The sequence below is a fragment of the Alosa sapidissima genome, chromosome 12, assembly GCF_018492685.1.
Source record: "Alosa sapidissima isolate fAloSap1 chromosome 12, fAloSap1.pri, whole genome shotgun sequence".
Taxonomy (NCBI): domain Eukaryota; kingdom Metazoa; phylum Chordata; class Actinopteri; order Clupeiformes; family Clupeidae; genus Alosa; species Alosa sapidissima.
This window is the reverse complement of record NC_055968.1, coordinates 11,127,460-11,142,995: the sequence shown is the minus strand read 5'-3', so window position 1 is coordinate 11,142,995 and position 15,536 is coordinate 11,127,460. Positions and strand designations below refer to the sequence as shown.

General features: G+C 39.1%; 2 protein-coding genes across 25 annotated transcripts in view; one reads left to right on the top strand and one right to left on the bottom strand.

Annotated features, from left to right (window-relative positions):
* The window catches only part of lrrc7 (leucine rich repeat containing 7), a 141,732-nt gene extending 135,444 nt beyond the window's left edge, over positions 1-6,288 (top strand). For 12 of the 23 annotated variants that reach the window (XM_042057007.1, XM_042057008.1, XM_042057005.1 and 9 more), the window contains 2 exons: positions 886-978; positions 2,173-3,547. In XM_042057007.1, coding sequence (XP_041912941.1) covers positions 886-978; positions 2,173-2,367 — 288 coding nt within the window. In that variant the 3' untranslated portion in view covers positions 2,368-3,547. Of the gene's footprint in view, positions 1-885; positions 979-2,172 lie in introns of all 23 variants that reach the window. The other 11 variants (XM_042057024.1, XM_042057022.1, XM_042057020.1 and 8 more) reach the window with 6 other exon arrangements.
* A 947-nt stretch (positions 6,289-7,235) lies between these two features.
* Positions 7,236-15,419, bottom strand: lrrc40 (leucine rich repeat containing 40). Of its 2 annotated transcripts, none has more exons than XM_042056336.1 (15): positions 15,057-15,419; positions 14,682-14,863; positions 14,469-14,542; positions 14,136-14,265; positions 13,776-13,899; positions 13,377-13,519; positions 11,364-11,536; positions 10,879-10,969; positions 10,673-10,718; positions 10,442-10,550; positions 10,239-10,346; positions 9,093-9,203; positions 8,782-8,859; positions 8,609-8,678; positions 7,236-7,986 (listed from the first exon to the last, which is right to left on the bottom strand). In XM_042056336.1, the coding sequence occupies exons 1-15, from the start codon at positions 15,199-15,201 to the stop codon at positions 7,921-7,923; spliced, it is 1,650 nt and encodes a 549-aa protein (XP_041912270.1). In that variant the 5' UTR covers positions 15,202-15,419; the 3' UTR covers positions 7,236-7,920. The 2 variants fall into 2 exon arrangements, with proteins under 2 accessions (XP_041912270.1, XP_041912269.1); XM_042056335.1 differs by having other exon boundaries at positions 8,493-8,678; positions 15,057-15,417.
* Positions 15,420-15,536: the final 117 nt, after the last annotated feature.

The following is a 15,536-nucleotide window of genomic DNA, read 5'->3' as shown; positions in this document are numbered from 1 at the left end:
AAACGAGACATTGAGAACTTTGAAAAAGCACTGGTAGTTTACTTACAAGACGATTTATGCAGACAGTATATTCACGAAGTTTAGCGTTTGCAGCCATCTTGAATTTAGTCACGATAAGTCGAGCGACAAGTAAGAATGAACAGGTATGATAAGGGATCAGATTCCAAAAATAATTCAGTGGAAATGCATGGATTCCAGTTTCTTTCAGTAGCAGCAACTGGAATCCATGCATTTCCACTGAATTATTTTTGGAATCTGATCCCTTATCATACCTGTTCATTCTTACTCGTCGCTCGACTTATCGTGACTAAATTCAAGATGGCTGCAAACGCTAAACTTCATCAAGATACTGTTTGTATAAATCGTCTTGTAAGTAAACTACCAGTGCTTTTTCAAAGTTCTCAATGTCTCGTTTTAAATGTCAGGGCCCTCGGAAGTCTACCAATGAAGTGTGGAGATACATTGAGCCTCGTAAATGGTGTAAAACAGTGATTTATTTGCATGGCTAGCCCGATGCCGAAGCACCACCATTGAAAAAGCTGTTGGTAGCATCGGCTAACAAGCGCCAGATTTTGGAGTGCAGGGGACAAGCCGAGATGGGCTATGAGACATACGTTCACACTCTGTATCATGTTTCAACACACTTTAGGTCAATATCACACCGGAATTCTCCTTTAACATGAGTGTCATAGACTAGTGCTTTTAGATCAGTTTTACTGCCAATAGAAAAAAATATCTCATATCTAAATGAGCCGACTCCTTGTTAGTGCAGTTTGATAGATATTTTGAAGGACTCAAGTATGCAGTGGCAATGTACAGCATGACAAATAGATGTTGCGGCGTGTGATTTTGATGACGTGTCTTATCGCCTGCCCTTTGTGACAGTTCTGTGTGCGGATTGAGAAGAATCCAGGCTTAGGCTTCAGCATCTCAGGGGGAATCAGTGGCCAGGGAAACCCTTTCAAGCCCTCTGACATGGTAAGACACCGCTACGCACATCGCAACACTGCCCCGCATAAACAACTGTGTCCAGAAAAGTCAAATGCATTTTCTCCTAGCTCGAGTTAACTGAAATGACAAGTTTCATTCATCTCCTGTAATGACTCTCTCTGCCATCGCAAACAAATGTAGCTCTGCAGATTTTTTATTTATTTATTTTTTAAGCTGGGATGGCTCAGGTCTTTCTGTATTGCTCAGGAGTTACCATGGAAACATGCTGGTGCAGTGCACTGTTGTGCATTAGCCAAGTGCGTTGTGTTGTTACCACTGCATGTCTTGCCGACCCCTGCTCAATCATTATAGTTATTGAAATAATACATTATTTAACAAAATGAGATACACGTGAAATATATACTCTGTAAATGAAATTCCACATTGTCGATTGAAATATCATTAGATGTGCATTCAGTTGAGTTGCAACTTCACGTAAATTGTTCTTCCACAGCACTGAAATATTTCTGGCTTTCTTTCCCCTGTGGACTCTGTGATGGTATTGCACTTTTGATTCATACACATTGACGTGTTTACACTAGAAAGCATCGTTCTCATGGTATCACATTAAGAGGATAACCACACTCACCGCACATTATTGAACTTAATCCATCTTGCTCTATTCGGTTCTTGTGGGATCATCAGAGAAGCTGGATCAACAATGCCTCACGGAATCCCCTGATGTGGCGTTTTGCATGGGACAGTATGTTGCGCACATTATGTACAGTACAGCAGACTAGTCAAAGCCTCAATGACAGACAGACTGTGCAGGTGTAGGAATGCACATTCAGACATGTGAGCTGATGATCTGTTGGTGCTTTTATAATCTCTGCCTTGACATGAAATATTTAGTTATTGCTAATTAACAACTCTTACAATAGACCACAAATTACAGAGTAATGTTAAAATATGAGGAGAATTTCTTGTATTGAAGCTCAAATATTGGCAGTTTCTAATAATTCATGCTCCTTTAGTTCTAAACGAGACCATTTGTACTCTATGCAGTCCCCTGATTGACATTAGCTCTGACTGCATAATTGATAATAATAAGGTAACAGTACCGTAATGTTTATAAGCCAAATGGTCAGTTAGCTTGCAAAGGAACCATCGAGATTGAAAGGCAAAGATTCTAAACCATCTCCACCATGTGATTCCTAACCTCATATCACTTTTGACTTATAGGGTATCTTTGTTACTAGGGTACAGCCTGACGGACCCGCCACCAGCGCGCTGCAGCCAGGGGACAAGATCCTGAAGGTAACTCTGTCTCCCATCGCCCCACATTGTCTCCTTGTCTGTGACAGTGCAGCTGTCGCCACATCGCCAACAGAGGCTTTGCATGTGGCATCATGTGTTGGATGTGTGTCAATCAAGTAAGCATGGACCCTCTGTTTTGACCGCGTCAAACATCAAAACATGCTTCACTTGTATCAAAGTGAATTTGGCTCAGCTTTCTCAATGTTTACTGTTTGAACAGCTATAAGGAGAAATTACTGGATGTCATTGCTCTAAATGGCATGAGTGATTGTGACTGAACTGCGAATAGAAACAAAAGATTATTTTATTCAATGTTAAAGCTCTACTCCTTTAACCCTTTTTCCTCAACTATCCTTTCTACCTTTCTTACTTTGCAGATTGAATCTGGTCTTATTTTTTGGTTCTAAGTGCTAATTCGTATTGAGTTTGACATTTAAACACAATGAAAATAAAATGTTAGTGGTGCATTTTCATTGCTAGCCAAAAGTAGGCCACTGGGAAAATTGAAAGCTGAGTTGAGGTTATTAATTACTAGGTGGAGGATGGAAACGCTTTTATTTATAGCAAACATCCCTGGCAGGGAGAGTATACATTACACGTCGCTCACTGTTAAACGTTTAAGTGGGTAGTAATTAGTAGCTGTGGTCCTTGTAAAAGTTGCTCTCAGACAGTGTTTGTCTGTCCCATCAGTCAGCTCCCAAAATGTCTGACATTGTAGGCTAGCGGAACTCGCTAGGCTACATGTGCCCAAATAACTGGATGGGGGATTTTTGCGATTCCCTATAGTTATTGGCCTGTCTTTTTCCCTCTCGGTGCATTTTTCTGTGTCGCTTTCAATGTGTGCCAGTAGAAGCCTCTCTCCCGCCCACGTCCTAGCCTGCAAAAACGCAGACTCCTCTTCTCTCCTCTCTCTTCACAGATGGAAGTGTTAGCGGAGGAACAGAGCTCTTAAGACCAGCTTCTTTCCACTTTTCTCTCCTTTAACAGCATGATCTCTTTTCCCCGATGTGCTTCTCTCTTCCTCCCTCTCTCCCTCCCTCCTTTTTTGCTCTCTCTCCTTCCTTTTCCTCTCCTTCTTTTGACAGTTTGGTGTGTCTTTAAGTCCTCTGAGCTAGGCCTGTTCTGCTCCTGATGCCTGCTTCGTCCCTTCGCCCCTCTCTAAGTCCATTGCAGATTGTTCATCATGTGCTTCGTTCTTGCGTTACAGGCCAATGGACATAGTTTTTTACACATCGAACATGAAACTGCTGTGTCTCTACTGAAGAATTTCCAGAAAACTGTGGACTTGGTAATCTTGAGGGAGAGCACAATATGAATTCCTTTCTTTTTTTTTACGAGACCATGACTTCTGACAAAGAACACAAGAAAGGTTGAACATATGTATAAAAACATGTAAACATATATCGTCCCAGATGGCTGCAAGCTCTGGAACTGAACTGGTCTCGTACCGATCCGGACCAAATCGGTTTCGCAGCGAGCCGCCATCTGAGACATGCATTCACGCACACATGTCCATACAAACTCAAATGTTTTTACATAGGAACAGAGACATTTGCCAATTGCTGGACCAATGGCAAATATTAGTGCCAAATGTAAAATAGAATACATATCTTATATGGTTAAATATGGACGCCTACATAAAATATGCTCAAGTCAAATCTCCTGTCGATGTGACTACAGCAGTCCTCTCCATCTGCCAGCTTAAGGCTGCAGGTGGGTGCGCTTTTTTTCTCTGCTCATTTCTATGCCTTTCTTCATTTTGTACCTACTTTTTCCAAGTAGCTACTCATTTTAATCTCAGAGCATGGAAGCACATTGGCGCTTAGAGGTACATTCACCATCAACACTGCCTCAACTTTGTATATGCCTTGTGTAAATACTAACATTTACTTACAAAGATGTGAAACGATAGGAGAAATGAGTATGAGAGAAACGAAAATACAATTTTCCTATTTTAAGCTTGTGTTCTATTATTACAGAAAAACAAACTATTTGTCCTGTATTATAATTAAAGGATCATTTTTTTAATCAAAGTTATTGAAAATAATACTGAACAAGAGCATATATTACAAATTTCCTTCCATCTACTTAAACCTTACTGTAAGACGTTTATGCCACTTACCCACACTGCATCGCGTGTCCTAGAATCGTTAGTAAATGTTGAATAATGTATGGGTTTGCACAAATTAACAGGAAACAAAGAGAAATCCCAAAGCAATAGAGCTACATTCATTTATCTGCAATGACACATATAATTGAGTGGGCTACAGTGCCCCCATCTGGTCCATTTGGGTAAAAGAACGGCTTACAAAAGAGTTTACACCAAGTTCTGCTCAGCAAGATGCCATGCTCATTTTTCTTGAGGTTTTGCAAAATGTTGCTACCTCTATGTGTTGGTAAACAGACCCTAGATTATAAATGTGAAACAGTGCCAAAACAACTTGCCAAAAGTTACACTCTTCAAATCTCAGAAAAGAGGAAAGAATTCACTATACTGCACACAAACAGAATTATTAACACACAGGAGCAGAATTACTGCACAGATTCTAATAAGTGGCATCACAGAGAAGAAACACTAAATGTAATCACTGTGATGCAATGAGAACTATCAAATCGAACTGAGAGTTGTATTTGCCCATAACACTAGACAACCCCCGTCATTTCATATTCGGGGAGATCCATTTAAAGCTTTAATGTTACAGCATGCCTACACTTTATGGAAACTGTTTTATTGTAGTTGTTTTTAAGAAATGTCTCGCAGCATGTATATTGCTGGTTTGGGGTTTGCTTCAGCTTCACATGACCTTATTGAAATTGAAACTTGATCAATAACGTTCAAGTGTTTTCATGGGAAAACGGATCATTATTGTGGAAGACTGGTGCCACAGTATCCCCTGTTGTGAATAGAATCCTAACAAGCCCCATTTAAAAGGTTTATTTTGAATAATGTAGCAGTAGATGTGAGTTTTTGAACTAATCTGAGCACCTCAAATTGTATTGAAAAGTCCCCTGCCCCCCTTTCCTCCAAACATCTGCTCCAAATTAAGCTTGAACTATCAATCGAGATACCAGACACCAAACTTACGTTTGGAGAAATATACACTTCAAATACTATTGTGAAAAAGTTTGATAATATAAATATTTTTATTAAATGTTTTCAGGTAATAATTTCTTAAAAAATATATTGATATACTTAGCTTTGCTCAAATTGTGAGATTTTATAAGGTTAACAGAAACAGTGTATGGATGAGGAGGATTTAGGACACAAGAAGAAATGCTGTAGTATTCAACATGTAAAATGATTTCTACAGTACATGTGAATTTGTGTCATATAAACATATATATGTATATGAATATACAAAATTGTCATTTTTGTATGTGTTTAAAATACTATTAAATATAAAGCTTATATATGGTACTATTGCGTCTAATGGCAGTATTGATGTAAATACTTGTGAATGAAGGCACATGGAGATAATTTATTCCTATAGATTGTGAATGTACACAGAGCTTCAGCAGTGTGGAGACTTACTGGACTTGAATGCTGCTTCATTTGTTTTCTTTTCTTTTTGTGAGTGTGTGTAAAAAAGTCATTTTTTTATCATGAGGAAGAAAAATTATTCAGTTTATTTAGGGTGGATTGAGTGACAACTTACCATACTATTTATTTGCACATGCAAGTTTAAACCTTCCAGTTTAATTTCACAAATGTGTAATTGATAAAAGGGTGTGTGTGTGTGTGTGTGTGTGTGTGTGTATGTATACACACACATACACACACACACACACCCTTTTATTAAATATATATATATATATATATTCTGTGTCTAGAATGCATTTTGCAGATGCCAACTGTACATATTTAAGATACATTTTATTAAGAAAACTTTTGAAAAATGACAAAAAGTTAAATACTGTGCAGCAGATTACAGAGCCATTTTCGGCTTTGGAGAAGTACAGATTTTTTTCAGTATCTAAGGGGTGTTTTGAATAATGTATGAAAGTCTTTATTGTAAAATTAATAAAACGTCACTATTGTTACCGTTTGTTAAACTGTGGTCTTTGATTCAACTGGGTCATTCTATGAAATGGGCCATTTGCGTCCAGAACATTTGACGAGATGCAGAAGGCACAAACTAGAGCCGAAGTGTGTTTCTAAAGCTAATAATTCAAGGGTTCTTGTCAACATGATGAACAATAAAATAAAGAGTATCACACTATTTTGAACCATTTTCCACAAGTGCATAGTCATTTCCATGTGTCCGGACTGACCTACATGAAATTTACATCTAAAATATCACCACGTAAATGTTATATTCTTATCAAACTTTTATTATTATTTTTTCATGATTAAATGTATTTTCCTGATGGCATTAGACATATTTTTTGCTATTTTGTTTTGTCTGTAAATAGCATACTGTTACTTGAAATGAAATCAAAAAGAATATTTTTGATAATGTCTGCCTGTAGAGCACCCAAGAATGTAAGCAGAAAAATTCTAACATTCTTTTACATTGTTTATTTGTTGTTTTTTCATTACTGTGAGGGGGTCCGTCAAGCATTATACAGGAATAAATTAGTAATGTTTTTCATTACAGTTTTAACACTATCATTGCTAAGCAAATTACATTTTGAATTCAACAACTTGACCGTTATTGGATAACTAGAGCCATTTTATAATGAAATTTACCACCTTGTTACATTTATTATATTTTAATCCATTATATTTCAGTGTGAAAACAAAAAAACATATGGGCAAATACAATATGTTGGAGGGTGATCATGTCTTTAATGCTCTGAATACATCGAAAAGAAGTTTACCTTTGATGCCATTTTCATACAATGACCCAACTACTTCTCTCATCTTCATGTATGTATTTTGATCAGACAGAAATTCTTTTAACCCACCTAAATCACAGATGTTTATGTGTTGATAGTTTACCTAAGCTTTCTGCCAATCTGACAAAACAAATGCATACCATACCAACTTTCAAAAGATTCCTGTTTTATTGACAACAGAAACAAACTGCAGTGTGTGCCAGTAGTCAGTTAATTTCATGATTCAGTCATTCAATTATATTTTTTTCCTGGTTTCATATCAAAGTATTTTAAGGCAATAAAAGTTTGTATTGCCATATAATAAGAAAACTTTTTTTATTAAGACCACGGTTCATAAGCATGTAATAATTACAGGCTGATAATAAAATAACAGCCAAACAGGTTTAAGAACAGCTGATTACAGACCATAGTGTAGCCAACAGTTTGGTAAAAATATTGGCAGGATGTGCTGGTGAGTGTGCACCAGTTTTGTTTCATCACAGATGAGAAACGTACACCAGGAAGTGCTGAATATGTGAGCATGCACCGTTTTTTTCCCCCGTCAAAGAATATAAGGACACACATCCACAACTGTTCAACCACAATTTGATCATGTCAATCAACAAGAGTGAAAACTGCTGGCAGGATTTTTGGAGGCGTTGGTAGTGTTATTGAATGTCAGAGTGTAAACAATTCATTGTCAAGTGGAAGAAAGAGAACGATGCATCATGCCTTTTAAAGCTGTGACAAGTAACTTTGAGGACATCACACACACCCACCCACCCAGCCAGCCATGTTCAGGTTCACGGTTAAGATCAAGTGGGAATTCTACTGCGCAAGTACTCAAGGAGGGCATCAGTTCCCTTGGCCACGATCGCTGCACGGGGATTTCGGAATGGGTTTCCATCCAGCATCAGAGCCCTGTGGGGGTATGGCAAGAGGTTTTTTTTTTTTTTTCCAAGACCGAGCATTCAATAATTCAGGAATTGTTTGATTTTACATGAAGTCACAGTAACGGCACAGCATGATTATTTCATGAGGCCCCATTGTGGTGCAGTATGGCAGAGAAACAGGGCTTGAGAAGTGTCTTCAACAGCCTTTAAACGTGCTGTGTGAACTTTTTTTTTTTTTTTGAAAATGATCAAAATGACCTAGATATAGCAACACAATGTGAAGAAACAATCGTTTTGACGTAATGTCAAAAACGCCTATGCTATGTGTTTCCCAGATATCCACTGAAGTTTGCATGCAAACCAGCTAGCACTGGGCTGGCTCTCTTGTAATACCACTTTCCATCACACGTGGCGTTGCATTACACACAATACAAGACTACCGTGCGGCTGTGTTCAAGACAAATTGAATTCTGCATAGCTATTTAAATGAGCCGTGAAAAAAAAAGAAAGAATGAGGACGGTTGGCATTCTTACCGGAGACTGGTACAGTTGCCCAGCTCTGGGGGAACCTGCATGATGTCGTTGTTCTGCAGATCTAAAGTGGACAGCTTATCCAACATCTTCAGTTGAATTGGGTCAACAGCACCGACCTGATTGTTACTCATCAAAATAGATTCAAGTGTGGGTATCTTGTACAGCACATCTGGGAAAGCTTTGAATCTGTGAAGGGGTTAGAGATGATGATGATGATGATTATGATGATGAGGCTTTTAAATTACAAAACGTTGTTACTACTGCGATGTAAAATGTTGAAGTTGAATACCTATTGAAGGACAAAATGATGCTCCTTAGTTTGGCTAGATCCTTCAGTTCTGGTGGCAGTGCAGAGAGAAAGTTGTTTCTGAAGAGAAAAGACACACATTGTTATTTATTTGTGACAGTGTTATTCAGTGTCAACTATGATGTCAGATATTTTTACATTAGCTCCAAATGAATTATCATTAATAATTGATATCCGGTAGTAAGTATATCTGCAATTCACAAGCCAAACTTTCAAAAACACTACACACCTAATAATAGTTAATATGCTATGTACAGAATAAGCCTGGCGTTGGTCATTCTCTGGTAGTTTACCTGAGATCTACATGGTTCAGTTGCTTCAGCATGCAGAACTCCAGTGGGATGCTGGTGAGTTTGTTAAAGCCAAGGTTGGCATCAGAGACTGTGTCCTTCAACTCAACAAGCCTTCAGATGAAAAGAAAAAGAAAGAAAAGAGCCTGAGTTGAGGATGGTGAGTCCGTGTATCATTCATTCATTTGACATTCAATTGAGAATCCAAAATGAAAAAACGACCGGTTATTTCATTATTTGTTTATGTAATGTGATACAAACAAACCAATAACGCTTAGTTTGTCAGACTTTTGATTTTATTGTCAGATCAAAAGTAGAACATTAAAAAACGGCCTCAGGGCCGAAACTGATTTTGATGAAATCAAAAGTCTGAAAAACGAAGCATTATTTGTTTGTTTGTATCAAATTCATAAACAAATAATAAAATAACAAGTATTTTTTTATTTTGGATTCTCAATTGAACATCAAATGAACGAATGATACACGGACCAGGGTGATTCACGGTGTGAGCTCAGGGTTCATTCCAACAAGGTCCAGTTCCAAAGACTAGGTCATTTGGACCTTAAGCACAGAATACACCAGGTATTTCTACTAACATGCACTCAAAAGAAAACGATTTTTCACATACATCTCTATTTCTTGAGGTCACCGAGTACTGTCGGTTCGAAAAGCTTGAGTTGCTGCAGCCAACAGCTGGAGTAGCTAGGCAGCTACAGTGCTACACTCTGGGGTCATGTTATTAAAGATGCCTCCAAAGTGTAGCACTGTAGCTGCCTGGCTTTTTTTTCCATAGCGACAATACTCGGTGACCTCGAGAAACGGAGATCTGTGTGAAAAATCGCCAGAGTTCTCCTTTAACAAGGACATGAATTTTACAGTGAAGACTGTGGCCTCCATCTTGGTAAGTTTGGGCTCTCATTTGAGACTCCAACATGCACCACGAACAGGCTGCGAACAGAATGGTACTAAATTAGCTAAATGGTTTAGTCTTGTAATTAAATTAAATTAGTCCTAGCTTTAGTTCATGCATCAACAGACTTACTGCCCTGGCTGCTGTGTTGAGCGTCACACAAAATTGAGGCCGTCACAGTCAGGAAAATTGTACATCCTAAAGAGCTTGTTTCAAAAATGAGTTTCGGAATTAAAGACCTGGGGGGCACTGCTGTCAGCTGGTTCTTAGAGAAATTCACACAGGAAACAGGGCCTCCCTCAGCAGCATCAAACACGTCGTCAGGTATCAACGCTTCCTGCTTTTCACTGTGGAAGAATTAGAGAAATCTTTTCCCTCACGCAAGATGACTCATGACATGTCTTCAAACCTTTGAAGCATATACAGAGGCTTAAAAACATACCTATAATTTAAAGTCTTTAATGTCTTAATAGAGTGTACATCTATCTTTGCTTGACTGGGCAGGGTCATAGCTGTAGTGGGTTGCTCTGCCGTATTTCCATCTGGATCATCTACAAAGGGGAAAAAAAAATTCCTAATAAACATATAAATATGATTGCCTGAACAATTGCAGAAACGCTGTCCATTAGCAAAGCACACACATGACACACACACTGAATTCTCACTGCTGTACCTTTGATGCGACTTCTTAGGTACTTTAACAGTTCCCCGGTGCCTTTCTGAAAGAGAGAGACATAGATGTGAGGCCAGTGAGCACAGAGGCATTGCCGGGGCAAGACAGAGACAGAGGGGTTGTTGTGTTGTGCGGTGTGGTCACCACCACCAGCGCCCAGCTGTTAAGGCCGGGCCAAGCGGCCGAGTCCTGAAGGGCGCACTCACAGTCAGGAGGTCTCGCCGGATGCCCCTCAGAGGGTTTCCTTCCAGAGACACACTCTTCAGCTTGGGCAGGTTGCCAAGAGCGCAAGGCAAGCTGACTCATTCAGAGGAAGGCAGCATAGAGAAAACAAAGAAGAAATGTTAACAACCAACACCACTCTAATTAGGTCTATTCAGCCAAGCACATGTTCCTCTTGACTTGGATTCTGTGCTGTGTGATTACTGTTTGTGTGGTGTTACGACCAAATATATCAATGCACAGTAGAGCGGAAAATACAAGGAAAAGGCGTAAGCATTTTAAGGTTTTTATGCCTTACTGCCTTGCAGTAAAGAACAAATCATTTTTTATTCTAGGTGCAGAAATGGTTTTCTAGAATGGAAAAGTTCATCAAATCAATAAAATGTCACTATATTATCATTACTATTATCACTGCTAGTAGTAGTACAGTAGATGTGGTGGTAGTAGTAAGATAGAGGGCCGCGAGCACCTGGTCAGGTCATTGTTGGTGAGGTCGAGGCGCTCCAGGCCCTCCAGTAGAGTGACCTCCTCGGGCAGAGCCTTCAGCTTGTTGTCCCTCAGCTCCAGAACACAGAGGCCACTCAGGTGTTTCAGGTACTCAGCCTGGATTCCCGTAATTTGGTTGTTCCCCACATGGAGCTCCTAAGAGAAAAACAACAATCTATCTTCACGCAACAACATTTATCCAAAACGACTTACAAAAAAAAGAGGCAATCAATGCTCAGTGCGACAGGACATGTTAGTGCAGCCATAAGTTCTACTCGTATAGAATCAAGTGACAGTTCCAGCGGAGTAAAGTCAAGGGAAACAGAAGAGGAGTCGTCTAGTGGTAAGTGCAAGATTAAGCATATCCGGTTGTTGGTCATTGTTGGCTAGGGGGAGAGGAGGTACACTCTGAAGAGCTGGGTCTTCAGGGTTTTTTTTTTTAAGATAGAGAGGTATGCCCCTGCTCTGGTAGGAACTGATAGCATGTTCCACCAACGGCGAACAACAGATCAGAACAACAACCTGTAACTAATGACCAGTAAAGCAGGGGTTCCCAACCTATTTTGGCAGGTGATCCTATTTTGATGTCACAAAATGACCCCAAATTCACATGTAGCGAGAGAGAGCACAACTCAACTCTGCCGTAACATCCAGGCGAGAACGGTACTTTGATTTTCCCCAAATATCCTTGCACACAGGGGACAGCCGTGGCCTACTGGTTAGCGCTTCGGACTTGTAACCAGAGGGTTGCCGGTTTGAACCCCGACCAGTAGGCACGGCTGAAGTGCGCTTGAGCAAGGCACCTAACCCCTCACTGCTCCCCGAGCGCCGCTGTTGTTGCAGGCAGCTCACTGCGCCGGGATTAGTGTGTGTGCTTCACCTCACTGTGTGTTAACTGTGTGCTGAGTGTGTTTCACTAATTCACGGATTGGGATAAATGCAAATTTCCCTCACGGGTTCAAAAGAGTATATATACTTATACATCTGGTTGTTGTGCTACTTTGTTTTGAACATTGATCAAGCAGTAGGCTCAGCAAAACGTTAGCAAAGTTATATATATATATATATATATATATATATATATATATATATATATATATATATATATATATATATATATATAAAATATAAAAAATATATAAAATATTTTTATATATTAAATTATTTATTTAATGTACTGGTCAACTGTAAGATACCCAATATCTCAGCCGACCCCATTTGAATTTCTGGCGACACCACATGGGGTCCCGATATAAAAACATTAATGAATAAATACGTTAGATATTTGAACTTAAAGGCCAATCAGTACTCCTGGAGCTATGTTATGACCAGTACTACTTGTGGCTGATTGGCTGAGATAGAGTTAGCTCAGTCTAAGCCACTTTGTAATACAGACCCAGGGTCTTGCATTGCATGACTCACAGAGACAAAAAACATGTTGTTTATATTCGTTAATCAATCATTAATCATAGCCTTAAAGGAACCATATGTAAGATTGTGGCCAAAACTGGTACTGCAATCACTTTCAAATTACTGTAGAGCGGTGTATTCCCTCCCCCTCCCCCCTGACTTGAGGTTGCCAACCTGGATGTCAAAACACTACTGACTTTGTAATTAGTAGATAGGTGGAGGGTGGCGCATCAGGCCAAAACACAACATGACATGACAAAACACAACATCAACATCAGTTGAGGGCTGCAACTCCACTTTTTAAATGACAATATCCTGGCCGGACTACTGTTGTCAGTGATATAAGTATTTGAAATGAACATGATTTCTTAATGTCTAGTGACATACCAGGGCCATTTTATGATTAATTGAAATACATTTCTTACATACGGTTCCTTTAAATGAACCACACCAATGTATTGCTTAATAATAAATAACTTGTGTGTGTGTGTACGTGTGTGTATGTGTATGTAGTACGTATGTACGTATGTATATATGTATGTGTGTGTGTGTGTGTGTGTGTGTGTGTGTGTCTGTGAGGTCATACTTTGAGGGATTTGCACTGTGGCAGCTCTGGAAGTGAGCATATTTTGTTGTGCCTAAGATACAGCATCTCCAGAGACTCCATCTGTGCCAAGATAGGGGGAATGTTTTCCAGCTGATTATGTGTGCAGTCCAGCATCCTCAGATCTACGCAAAGGGGAACACATGACTTTTAAAACCATTTGCTATAGGAGCTACAGTTAGTTAATGTATGGCATCAGGTAAAACATGGAAGGAATCATTCATTTATGAAAAGCAATGTCAATTTGCAGAGAACTTCAACATTACATACATTTAGAAATGACCCAAAAGGAAGGTTTGGCTTTCGATTTTATATTTGTCATTTATTTTACCTCTTATGTAGGTAATATAGGTTGCCCCTGAACCTGAAGTGCATACTTACTTTTCATGTTCCTAATAGCAGGAGACAGGCTCTTTAACTTGTTGTTAGACAGGTTGAGCTTTACCAACTTTGTCAAGTTGCCTACACCATCTGGAACCTCTGTTAACTGATTGTTGGAGAGATCCTGCCATTCAAATAACATTGACAACATCAAACATGATATGAGAAACATGATTTGAGTAAAACATTTATGACTGAAATTATGCACACTTGAAATAGAATCACTGCACCATCAACAACAATACAACAAACAATACAAACTAATTATCACACATATGGCACAGACCAAAATATCCACACCAAAATCTATGGAATGCCCTGTTTTTTAGAATTTAACAACCACAACATATAGACACCTACAATATCATCCAAATTGATCAACTGCCCAATTTCTTGTGGAAGGCGCTCCAGTTGATTCTGCTGCAGGTGAAGGCTTTGGAGGTTTGTTAGTCCCCATAGTTCCACAGGTAATTCTTTTATATTGTTATGACTGAAGACACAGAATAGAAAAGATTATGTTGTGTGTAGGCAACCTGCCACATAGGCTACATTTAAAATGTTTAAAAGATTATGTTGTGTGTAAGCAACCTACATTTAAGGATGTAAAGATCCATGTCAACATGGGTCAACATACTAAATACCTTAAATCAAGCTCAGGCTTTCATTGCTGTGAAAACGTACAGTAAAACCTACCTTAGAACAAGTCTCTGAAGTTGTTCCAATTCACCTATTTCTTTGGGTAATGTAGTGAGTTGATTGTCATGGACCTGGAAATTGAGATAATTTATTATAGCTAAAAAAAACATTTTGGGTGATGTATGATTAAATAGAAATTGTGTAAGCCAATATCAAACAATGCAATCGCTTATGTAGACAGCAATTAGAACAAGTTGTTTCTGTACGTACATCTAAAACAACAAGAGCTGGCAGCAGTTTTACATCTTCTGACAGTATACCGAGCTTGTTTGATGAGAGGATAAGCTTGGTTAGATCAGTTTGCTCCCACCACCGGTCGTCTGCTCCGAAAGATAAATTCTGATTGGCCTCCTCCGGTGTGTCTACATTAAGCCTCCAGACACTGAGTGGAACTGCAAAAAGTAAGTTGTAGATATGTTGCTTATGGGCTGTTACTTCTAGAGTTAGCCAAATAAACCCAGCCCGGTAGAAAAGGAATAAAGAATAAAGACTGTTGCTGTAACAGCGATTTTTGTCAATTCCCTTAAATCATTCGTAGCGATTTAATGCTACCTGCTCTGTAATGTAACGTTGACGTTACTTTACCTTCTGTCAAACCCCGTCCCGATAGATTGAGCTGACCACTTTTTCTGGCTGCTTTTAGGAGCCCGTTAGGAACAGGAGACACTTGTGTTTCCGTCCTAAACCCAGCTCGAGAATCAAGTTTTCCGCCCCTTTTAAAACGAGACATTTGGTGGCACTGTCAACTAACTAAATGTAAACTTATATGTGTCTATTTCATACACATAATACAGTCCTGCTACGCCTGTCGTGCTAACGGCTGCTGCTGGTAGCATTTACCGCGCCTCACATACTGTCAAACGTTATAGTGTGTGTTCCGCTTTTTAGATAAGAGTTCTGTCGGTGAAGTAATGCACGGAAAACTCAATAATAAACACATTTAAAATACACGTATTTTTATATATATATTTGTGTAATTCCTTATTACCTTGCGCCTAATAATGTACTATTGTTACTGTTTAGCTGGTGCTCGTGACTTCGCGAAACTGCACAGTCATTCCAAAA